Here is a 12,518-nt window from a genome sequence, read left to right on the forward strand (position 1 = left end):
CTACATTCACGAACCTTGGAAATGTTAATTTGAATACCATGCATTATTGGGCAACTGAAAATCCATGTTGGCTGCGGCAAGTTGCTGACCGAAAACCGTGGTTTGTGAATGTATGGTGTGGGTTTCTGGAGGACAGAATTGTAGACGCCTCTTTCATCGAAGGAAATCTTAATGGTAGGAAGTGCACCACATTCCTGCAAGAAACATTAGGTCTATTATTGGAAGAAATACCTTTACGAACAAGGAACAGAATGTGGTATCAACACCATGGGTCTCCGGCATATTTTTCGCTAATGGCTAGAAATGAGTTCAGAAATAATTCCCAAATCGTCGGATTGGACACGGAGGAGATGGAGCGTGGCCGGCTCGTTCGCCAGGCTTGACGCCTATGGATTTCTGTGGGGATTCATTAAAGACATTGTTTATAAAGACGTTCCCACCACTCCTGAAGATATGCGAGAGAGAATTATCAGAGCATGTGCTTCGGTAGGTGCCGTTGTATTAAGGAATACCACTCAATCCATGATAAGAAGATTGCAGCACTGCATTGATGCCAGTTATCATCACTTCGAACACCTTCTGTAAATGGACGTTCATGCCACCTTTGTGACCTTCGTTGACCTTCAAAGACCTTACTGTTACTCATCATTGGATGTGTATCGATAGCCGCTGTCAGAAAATGAGTACCAAACTATAGCATCCCATATCCCATATCCCATTAAAAAAAAAAAAAAAAAAAAAAAACAAAGCTGACCATATCTCTGAAACGACCCTAGCTAGTAACAAAAAAAAGCAACGTCATATTATGACCCTCGTTGTCCCATGCAACTTTTGTCCCACAAACGTTTCAGCTCCTATCATAATTTCTGAATTATTCTTGGTGGCAATAGTTAGTGACTCATCCTGTATGTCCATGACATAGCCCATAGTCTTTTCTCCAAGTTCTGAATCCACCTCGCTACGTGCTGGCACTATACAAATGTGAGATATAATCGTCACAACGCTCAAACCTGTGTTTTACTTTAGAGGGACTTTTGTATCACGTCAACCAAGAAAGGGTTAAAATCGGTAAGGTATGCATTTTTTGAATACTGAGTGTTAATTTGTATGAATGCATGGTTTCGCGGCTATATGAATTAATAAAATTTTCTCTGGGTTCAAGCCGCGTCAGGTGGTTAAAATTCCACGAGCTTTCGACCGAGCTCTCCTCAGTCACTGTCAAGTGGTAAGAATGACTGCTGTGTCGCCAAGGCCGCGTCGTTATATAGCCGCACTGCTGGCTGTGACGTCACTTGTGCTCTCTTCCGCGCCATATATAGTAATGTTGTTTCCATACCGCGTCCGTCGCGCCTGTTTTAGCCTCGCGATGGCCGGGTCCCAGGCTGTGCTGAGCTGCAAACCGTACAGCCACGGACAGGTGTCACAGGTTATATCTGGTGTAACACGCAAGAAACACACCAACAGCCAACACCACCGAAGAAGAAAGCAAGAAACCCTTTTTTTTTGCCTTTCTGTGGTACAGTGTAGGGGAGGATTAGCCGGCTCCTGAAGATATATAACATTTCATCGCCGTTCAGGCCCCCAGCAAAAATTTGACAGCTCATGAGGCCTGTGATGGGACGATCTAGGGCTTAGAACGCCTGGAGTGCACAAGATACCATGTCAGCGTGGCTGCTACTACGTCGGCCAAACAGAACGCACTTTGGAGCAACGCCGGACGGAACACGAGAGGTGCTTACGCCTACGCTATCCAGAAAAATCAGCCGTGGCAGAACACGACTTAGAAAATGGGCACCGAATGGTATTCGACGAAACATCTGTCGGTATGAGGACGAAAGGATTTTGGGATAGCGTCATAAAAGAAGCTATTGAAATAAAAACCTCTGAAAACACCATCAACTAGGACGGCGGTTAGCACCTCAGCACAGCATGGGAACTGGCCATCGCGAGGCTAAAAAGGGCACGACGGACGCGGCATGAAAACATTACCATATATCGCAAGGAAGAGAGCACTAGTGACGTCACAGCCAGCAGTGCGGCTATATAACGACGCGGCCACGGCGACACAGCACTCAGTCTTACACCACTTGATAGTGACTCAGGAGAGCTCGGTCGAAAGCTCGTGGGATTTTAACCACCTGACGCCGCTAGAAGACCGAGAAAATTTTATTGAGTGTTAATCTTAAAACAATTGTAGGTTTTTTATATATATTAGCATTCAGCACCCTAAAAGTCACAAGTCACTTTCGTTGAAAAATATTTTTCATCACAAGCCTATGCTCTTCAGATGTGATAAAAAAACGCTGTATAAAACCTCTTTAGTTTATAAAGTGAAGAATATGTGTTTGTTTAGTGGACATTATTGAATGCCTCGTCATTTGCTGTGCCTCGGCCACCCTTGTTACAGAGCGAGCACCTCCAGCTCGCCGCCTACAGCAGCGACTGGACGGCGGTGCCCGCGCGCTTCCAGAAGGACCTCTGCATCCTGCTGAGCCGCGGGCAGCGGCCGCTGCGCCTCGCCGCCTACAAGTTCTACTCCATCTCCAGGGAGACCTTCCTCATGGTACGCGTTCAGAGGCGCTCTTCTCATCCCCCGTCACACGATCCACCTGTTCCCTAGCCCTCACAGGGGATACGCTATACTGTTAATGACGAGTAATACACTACTGGCCATTAAAATTGCTACACCAAGAAGAAATGCAGATGTTAAACGGGTATTTATTGGACAAATATATTATACTCGAACTGACATGTGATTACATTTTCACGCAGTTTGGATGCATAGATCCTGAGAAATCAGTACCCAGAACAACCACCTCTGGCCGTAATAACGGCCTTGATACGCCTGGGCATTGAGTCAAACAGAGCTTGGATGGCGTGTACAGGCACAGCTGCCCATGTAGCTTCAACACGATGCCACGGTTCATCAAGAGTAGTGACTGGTGTATTGTGACGAGCCAGTTACTCGGCCACCATTGACCAGAAGTTATCAATTGGCTTAGAGATCTGGAGAATGTGCTGGCCAGGGCAGCAGTTGAACACTTTCTGTATCCAGAAAGGCCCGGATAGGACCTCCAACATGCGGTCGTCCATTATGCTGCTGAAACGTGGGGTTTCACAGGGATCGAATGAAGAGGAGAGCCCCGGGTCGTAACACATCTGAAATGTAACGTCCACTGTCAATGCGAACAACAGGTGACGAGACGTGTAACCAATGACACCCCATACCATCACGCCGGTTGATACGCCAGTATGGCGATGACGAATACACGCTTTCAATGTGCATTCACCGCGATGTCGCCAAACACGGATGCGACCATCATGACGCTGTAAACAGAACCTGGAATCAACCGAAAAAATGACGTTTTGCCATTCGTGCAATTTTAATGGCCAGTAGTGTAGGTTCCCAGCGGTAAAATGCTCCTATCGGGGCACAATAAAGGCGAAAATACTCCTGTTCAAAAGACTCTGGAAAGTTGGGTACCAGGTACTTCATTTTACCTTCCTCAGCAACTTTAAAATTTTACCCAAAAGTTTTGGTATGCGAACATGTCGCGCTCTTCCCAACGCGCAACTCAACTCTCGCTACCACAAGCTCCACTCGCCCATACCCACTATCGCTGTAAGTCGCTCGTACCCATCCACTCCCACTTGCCCATTCTCACTCACTCATTCAGCCAATTCATTGCCATTATCTCTTTGTGTCTCTCTATCTGTCAACGTCTCCCTTTTTCTCTCTCTTAGTGCTACTGTCTCATTCATTTCTCCCCACTCCTGCTGTCTCTTCTACCTGTCGCTCTCTCTTTCTTCCTCGTTGTCATTGTCAGAGACTGTGTCTCATTATCACTGGCTCTCACCCGTCCGCCTCCTTAGCTGGGTGGTAACGTGCTCGCCTCCTATGCAAGCGGGCCCGGGTACGTTTCCCAGCTTGGTTAAAGATTTTCTCCACTCTGGGACTGGGTGTTGTGTTGTCCCCGTCATCATTTCATCATCATCAGCGGCGCGCAAGTCGCCCAATGTGGCGTCGACTGAGATAAGACTTGAACTCGGCAGCCGAACTGCCTCGGATGGGGCCTCCCGGCCACCCATGCCATACGCTCATATCATTTCACTGGCTCCCACCCCCGTTCCATTTTCTCCTTCTCTTTATTCTTCTCCCACTGGCACTGCATCCTGCGTTCTTGTCCTAGCATACTCAGTCGCTGTCAGCTATGTTCCGCTACCACAGTGCCCCTTTTCTTTCTCTCACACTGGCATTGTCTCCTTCGCCGTTGCTGTACCTCAACCATTATCTTTCAGCATTTATTGCTTTTCCGTCTCTTTCGCACTGTCACTATCTCCTTTTCTGTCAGCATAAAAGGGCGCGAATATGTTCGCATGTCAAAATTATTGCGAAAATTTTTAAATGTTGTCAAGAGATAAAAGGAGGCAGCTCGTATCCCACTTTGAAGGGGCAACGTATTCTCCTTTTTTGTGCTTCGCATTTTTCCTCTCGTTCTCCTCTTTTCCCTGCTGCAACAGGGCATGTCATTCATATGAAAAGAAATTTTGATATTTTACTTATGTGAAACTGAAGTAACGCAAAACTAATGTTACACCTCAGATTGTATTTTACCAGCACAAAACTTTTGCATGTCTTTCTGTAATACAATATGAGATTCCTAGACGTTCCCATATAACGGAGACACTTTACAGCATACTTGTCCATGCTTCATCACTTTATAAACTACGTTTTCGCTTCAAACAGGACTTTACGTACGTATTCTACGCGAACAAGTAGGGTAACTTCGAACATGTGTGCCTCAGAAACGGATAAAGACATCAAGAAAATATTCAAGAGTGTTCGACATCGGAATTTTAGGAACATATCGTAAAAATTTCAGCCATTTGCTCTGCCCAAGCGGTCTTCGAATCCGAGACTCGGTTTTGGCACCCGAAAACCATGTTTTTCGGCTTCTCTGAGGAACCACCCATGAACTAAGTTGTGCCTCCATAAGCTCCTTAACGCTCGCAATGGACCACATATATTGCAAAAATATCCAACTGATCTGCTCCATTTGCGTAAGCTGAAGGAAATGTATCACATCCAAACTTTGAATATGCGCTGCAGGGTAATTACAGGTAAGAAGATCCTTCTGTTGGATATGTAAATGATCCCTAGCCCGAGGGCTCCCCAAAATTTTTCACCCTACCTTTCTTCCACCAGTAAAAACCGAGCTATGAGGCTCGAAAGAATTCCGTTTCTATGCGCGGTATTTTGGAACATATTAAGTAGCGCACGCTGTCGCATACGTGCCAACAACAGTCCAGTCCCAGTCACCTAAGCTTTTTGAAATACGATATGAGACGATCACATAGACTCACTCGTAGGTAAACCAGGTAGCAGACTTCGTTTATTTGATATGATACCTACGAAATATTGGAAAGGAGATTGCTTATAAAAGATTCTTAGGACCCATCCCGGAATATTGGTCAAGTGTGTAGGACCCGTGCAACACAGGACTAACATGGGATATTGAGCTTATACGAAGAAGGCTAGCACGAATGGTCACAGATTTGCTTGGCCCATGAGAGGGCACTACAGAGGAGCTGAAGAAACTAAACTAGAAGGCGCTTCAAAATAGAGGAAAAGTTTCGCGAGAAACGCTAGTTACAAAGTTTCATGAATCAACTTTCAATAGCGAATCTAGGAATTTACTATGACCCCTAACGTACCGCTTCTGTAGCTGTTTAAGAAGTCATTCTTCCCACGCTCCATACACTATCTGAACAATAGCATCCAGACACCCCTCTGTAATGCGAAATTGACAACAAGATGTCACGAGAGGCCAACCTGCCAGTATAAGAGCAAATGAGGTGTCATGTGTTGTCTGTAGAGAAGCAATGACAGCAGAATGGTGTGGCCGAGCGGTTCTAGGCGCTACAATCTGGAACCGCGCGACCGCTACGATCGCATGTTCGAATCCTGCCTCGGGCATTGATGTGTCTGATGTCCTTAGGTTAGTAAGGTTGGAGTAGTTCTAAGTTCTAGAGGACTGATGACCTCAGCAGTTAAGTCCCATAGTGCTCAGAGCCATTTTTTTTTTTTTTTTTTTTTTTGGGCCGGTCAGGAGAGGTCAGTACCCTCGCACGTGGACTAGTCATTGCATGTCACCTATGCAACAAATCCATCAGGGACATCTCAATCTTTATAAAGCTGCCCAAATAACTGTTGGTGATGTGATAGTGAAGTAGAAACGCAAAAGAATAGCCACAGCTAAACCATGTCAGGGAAAATCTCATGTACTGACGGATAGAGACCGTCTAGCATTGCAGAATATTGTTGCAAAATAGAATCAGCGGATGAAATCACTCGTCAGTCCCAAAGTGCTATCAGCATCCACCTAGCACAGTGATTGTGTATAGGGCGTTAATAAGACTGGGAGACAATGTTAGAGCAACACCTTATTAGCCGCACATTTAGTCAGTGCTAAGTGAAACTCGAGATGGAGTAAAGAGCGATGTCACAGAACAGTGCATGAGTGGAGGCAAGTTGCGTAGAGTGACGAATCACGCCTTATCGTGTGGTCATCCGATGGAAGTGTCTGTGTTTGGCGAATGGCTGGAAAACGCTGTTTGCAAACATTTGTAGTCCCACCAGTCAAGTGTGGAGGAGGTGGTCTTATTGTATGATAGTGTTTTTAGTGGTTACGGTGTGGTCACCTTATTGCGCCTAAGGAAGCGATGAAAGCGAAATGATATGAACACATCTTACAGCATCGTACATTGCGTATAGTAGAAGAACAGTTATGAGATGATGATTACAACTGTGAGGCGATGGTTTACGGACACTAACATTCTTGAAGTGAACTGGCCTGCCAAGAGTCCCGAGCTGGACTCAGTGACACCCCTTTCGAATTAGTTAGCACCTAGACTTCTCTCCAAACACCAGCATCATTACCTTTCCCAGTTTTGGCTCTCGAGGGAGAATGGGCTGCCATTCGTCCTCAGACATACAGCATACCTCAGGCCGTCGCGAAGGCGAATGGTGGACACACACAGTATTAATGTCCATTAATAGGTGTCCTGAGAGATTTGATCAGATAGTGTACATGAATGGATTGGGAAGAAGCACTAAACATAGATAAAACGGAAAATACCCTCTGTCATGGACTTCTCAATGGTTTTGCAGAACATGGATGTGGATGCAGTAACGGATTCCGGAAGCTTATTAATTTTAATACATTCCATGAACGTCGTGAAGTATGTCGAAATCAGGGAAACACGAAAGCGCAACATGAAAAGTCTATGAATTGTGTACGAGGACTCCTTATTGCATTTGAAAGCGTCAGCTTGACCACAGATGCAGGCAAGCTGCGACAGCACATTTTATAGTAAGCTTCTCACAACAGTTTTGAAACAACTTCATATTTTAGCCAGGTATGATTTCAAGTCACACCCCATTTTCGTCACAACGTTTTACTAAAATAAATTACACCCATATACCCTGATTCCGATAAAGGTTTTCTGGACGTTTTCGTTAATTAGCAGGCAAACCCTGGAACTGGGAATCCTCTCGAAATATTCCCGATTTGGAACCCCTCTGACTCACTTCAAGCCTAATGCGTTACTAGCCTGAAAACAACTGCCCGAGCAGATACGGCTTCACGAACAAAAAATGAAAAATTTTCAAAGAAAAGGGACTCCCTCTGTCCCACTGCCATCTCACCTGATATCCGGCTGAAGGCTACCTGGATCTCTAAGGGTCATTATTCCAGCAGCCTTATATTGTTAGAGGATGAAAAGCATGAAATGAAAAAAAAATACATTAAACAAAACAAAAAAGGAAACCGCGGTGAGCCCATAGCGCCGATGAACTGTGGGGCCCATTTTCATGCAGTCACATTTTACACACGTAATTTCAGTTATGTACATGTATTTTCCGAGTTGTTTACTGCTCTTTAGCCCGTTTTCCAGACACCACGTGTCCAATCCTCACGACATTCATATAAATATTCTTTCAAGCTTCATCGTTGCATACCCCCCTCTAATCGATTTTTCCATTATGCACAGAGCCTTCTTTTTTTTTCTCTTTTATGGAGATTAGCAACACAGTACTTTTTTCGGTCATCATGCTGCCCCTAGTCTCATCATTTGCACATAGCATGTCAAACGTCGTTTTTCCACCTCTTCGGTGAAGTACGTGGGATTTTTCATTCGCTTCCTGATTTTTTTATTGGGGATCTTCTCTTGCCTTGAAACTCTACAACTCGTTCTCAAAGAATGCATCTGCACGATTCCAAGCCTTCATATGTCTTGTCATTTCCCAGCATTTCGCACCATGTAAACAAATACTCGTATTTTTTGTTCGCCTTTTTTTTATTTTTTCTTAATTTTATCTGACAAAAGCTTATTGATTGCTTGTCTAAGTTGTATTATCCCCTGCATTATTTCTTGTTTATTGGAACCCTGATCTGAGGTTATAACTCTGAGGTATCTATTCTTTTGACGTGTCTCGACAGTTTTTCCATACATGGTAACGTCACGTTGTTTGCTTCCCACAGAGATATTTTGTTTTAGAAAAATTTATTTCTAGTCCAGCCTTGTTGTATGCTTGTAAGATTTTCTTCCTCATATTATATTCATTTGCTTAAAATATTATCCAATCATCGACGAATATTAAAATCGATAGATAATCCCCATCTTCTCTAAGGTCATTCCTGCAGATGTTTTCATCCATTCTTTAAGAATTTCGTTCAGATATTTCAACAGAGTAGGTACTATACACAAGCTTGAGTATGCCTGTAGTTGGTCATATTTCTCGGAAGCACAACTGACAGTTGCCAGAAATTTCAGACACTGACTTATACAGACAGTATCGAACTTAATTACTGATAGCATAAAAAAGTAAAATGCCACGTCGTACAATCTTATATGTTTAAGCCGTGGGTACAATAAAACTTCGCTACACACTCCACTGGACTGTGCTACGGAGTAAATCGTCACAATACACCTGTTCAGTGTGACTCATGTATTTTGTACTTAGCGGTGGAAACTGGATATCCAAATTGCGACATTCAGCGAGAGAGAATTGAATTGTTTGAACATCAAAGCAGGCAAATAATCTTTACAGAAATGCACTGAAATATGGCAGAGAAACCTAGTGTGAAGGAGTACTGGCTGGACTTAAAACTAGAGAAAGTGACATAAAACATGGTCGCAAAGGAGCACTAAGCGAGTGACATTATCACCAAACCGATTTTAAAACAGTTCTAACGGCCAACATTTACGCGTAGCAGTCGTTTTGGCAAGGGTATATTGACAAACGATTTTTAGGGTAGCTCTGTTAACAATGTAAAGTAAACAAACTCCGTAGATAATACTGTGGTAAACTTCGTAATATTGAATAAAGCTATCTTTCCAATTCGTAAGACGTAAAATACTGTTAAATAAAGTAGAATTGCGACATCTATATTCTTCAAACGTTCGAAAATACCTACAATTTTATGTTAATGATCTATCATTTCCAGTAGTACACAATCATGGGCATATAATCCCAGACAGGGTTACTGTTTTCATTTTAAAACTACTAACGGTTAATTGTACTTCATTAAACTGGACAGCGCGCGGAACCGAGTCACAGCCGCCACCCGGGACTGTTGCTATTTCAACAGGTACGAGGGCGACACTGAAAATTATTAGATAATCAGACTAGGATCAATTTAAAAAAATGAAATAATTTTGTTGTTTTTCGAAAAATTTCCTTCTAACATCAACACATTTTGCATTTGATGAACCAGTAATGATGCCACTAAGGCTTTACGGAAACCAGGATTTTATACTGTTCTGATGGCGAAAAGCCATTTCGCACAGTCTGTCTTTAATTTTTGACAACAAAAGGAAAACACAAGGTGCTGGCTCAGGCTTGTATGGTGGAGGGTTCGTGCTTAAGGACTTTAAGGCATGTAGATACTCAGTTATTAGCTTTGCTGTATGCGATAATGCGTTACTATGGTGGAAGCGGTTTTTCACGAACTTTATCAAAAATCTGCGGTAAATTTACATTTGCACACTAATCAGCAGTAACAGTACGTCTGTTTTTTCTAATGCTGTAGTAACAATGTGGCCCATTTTAGAAGAAAAATACTAGCAACTATCTTCTTAACAGTGAATTGGTCGTACTTTCGTAGGCTTGGTGCCCTACCGCACGGGATGAGACGGCGGGTCTGCCAGCAGAGGCGCCAGGCAGAAGCATGGGATGCTCTGCCTGTGGAACACCAGCGGCTTATGGCCGCTCCCGCACCAGGACGCCAAGCGTTCGCTACCTGCCACTCAGCCCCACCTAGTTTTAGCCGCCCGCGTGAGCCCTATGGATAGTCTTCACATCGAATCTTTTATCTGCGAGATTCAGATGAGATCAGAAACTTGGGAAACTATATCTCAGAACTTTCGAAGAATTAGTCTCTCCACGTTACAATCACAATCAAACTACTTACAATAAAGTACTCAATGGACGCTGGCTGGATGGATATAGTGTAAATTATCGATCCTCAATTTCCTCGCACCCAGCTCCTGATTCTCAACTCCAACCATAAGAGCTTCACACCACAAACAAAGCACGGTTACTATCCAGGCTAGAAACCTACTTCCAGATCGAAATAGTACAGCTACATCTCCTGCTGCGGCAAGTGATACTAATAGGACACATACAGGCGCGCTAGAATTATTTTAACAAAAAGGTATGTGAACAAAGGAGACAAGTTGCCTTCTTCCTGTCTAAAACATTTGTAAATTTACTTTCCATTCATAATAACGTACTTTTTAACTAAAAGCTGAAAGCACTTCTATGTATACTTTACAGTTACAACTAGAACTGTAACTATCACTGCAGACAAGAAACAATTAGCTGCCGAGTACACAAGTCACGAAAATCGTTTCCTTTAATGAGATTACTTTCTTTAAAACTGTGACCATTTCCGCCCGTTAATCTCTACTATCTGGTCAAACGAAAACAATGACATTCTAACGAAACTGGAAAATTTAGTACTGTAATATCTTAAATCATTATAAAGCGTGTCAAATAGCCCATTAATGTCCCGATCAGCAACGAAGGGATGTACCAAGAACTTCTTTTTCTGCATTCCCTTCTTATTTCGAACTTGCACACAAAACTTGTAGCTCTCATACTGAGGGCAGACAGCAGGCATTCCTCTGGCGTCTCTATTTCTGATGTCAACGTGCGTGTATTCTGTCATTGAAGAATTTCTTCACCGACCTGACTAACCTTGAGCACTCAAGCAAATGACAGTTACCGTATTTTTTTATTTTTTTTATTTTTTTACAGATATACAATGCTTATCTCAATCTACTGCAACTTCTTCGCTTTATAAAAAGTTATTTAATCATAGGGTTCAGTGCAACGTAAGGCGTCAGCTGTTAATACTTCAATAAATTTTGCACTTATTTTAACGCTGGCACCGTATAGCGCTGTATTTTAGAGCTAATTGCAATGCTAAACAATAAAGCACAAAAATGGTTACAACAGACGGCCTCATATGATGCTGGATTTCAGATCTAACTGCAATGATCAACTGTAAAGTAAAAAAGAAGTTTCACGTAACGTGTTACTCTCTTAGAAAATACTACGTAAATAGTTCGCCCAAAGCAAAAAAGTAACATCGCTGAGGAAGGATTTCCAGAGACCAGACGCTACTTAGATTTCCAAATTTATCATGTTATCCTCTACTAGTTTAGTGTGAGAAAGGCCCGAAACCGACAAAACGACATTAAATAAATTTTGTAAACTTGGTTGTCGCAAATACTTCCTGAGTAATTTGCATGACATTTTCTTAAGCCATTATCTGTACTATTAATAAAGCTGTAAACCTGTCAGGTCTCTCAGTTTTGGAAGAGCATATTCAGACAAACAAAACAACCAGGTATCTTGAGCATGGTTTTATATATATATATCCAAAATTAAAGCAACAAACCGCTGTTTCCCCGTTTTGTGTCTAATTCACGGTGTTGTTGTTGTGGTCTTCAGTCCTAGGACTGGTTTGATGCAGCTCTCCATGCTACTCTGTCCTGTGCAAGCTTCTTCATCTCCCAGTACCTACTGCAACCTACATCCTTCTGAATCTGCTTAGTGTAGTCATCTCTTGGTCTCCCTCTACGGTTTTTACCCTCCACGCTGCCCTCCAATACTAAACTGGTGATCCTTTGATGCCTCAGAACATGTCCTACCAACCGATCCCTTCTTCTGGTCAAGATGTGCCACAAACTTCTCTTCTCCACAATCCTATTCAATACTTCCTCATTATGCGATCTACCCATCTAATCTTCAGCATTCTTCTGTAGCACTACATTTCGAAAGCTTCTATTCTCTTCTTGTCCAAACTATTTATCGTCCATGTTTATACATGGCTACACTCCATACAAATACTTTCAGAAACGACTTCCTGACACTTAAATCTATACTCGATGTTAACAAATTTCTCTTCTTCAGAAACGCTTTCCTTGCCATTGCCAGTCTACATTTT

At 42.9% G+C, this 12,518-nt stretch overlaps 1 protein-coding gene across 1 annotated transcript in view; it reads left to right on the top strand.

The window, feature by feature from the left end:
• LOC126267868 (odorant receptor 82a-like) overlaps positions 1 to 12,518 on the top strand; it is a 165,670-nt gene that overhangs the window by 134,435 nt on the left and 18,717 nt on the right. Inside the window, exon 7 of the mRNA XM_049973178.1 lies at positions 2,408 to 2,563. Coding sequence (XP_049829135.1) covers positions 2,408 to 2,563 — 156 coding nt within the window. The remainder of the gene's footprint in view (positions 1 to 2,407; positions 2,564 to 12,518) is intronic.

The sequence above is a fragment of the Schistocerca gregaria genome, chromosome 4 (genome assembly GCF_023897955.1).
Source record: "Schistocerca gregaria isolate iqSchGreg1 chromosome 4, iqSchGreg1.2, whole genome shotgun sequence".
NCBI classification, from domain to species: Eukaryota; Metazoa; Arthropoda; class Insecta; order Orthoptera; family Acrididae; genus Schistocerca; species Schistocerca gregaria.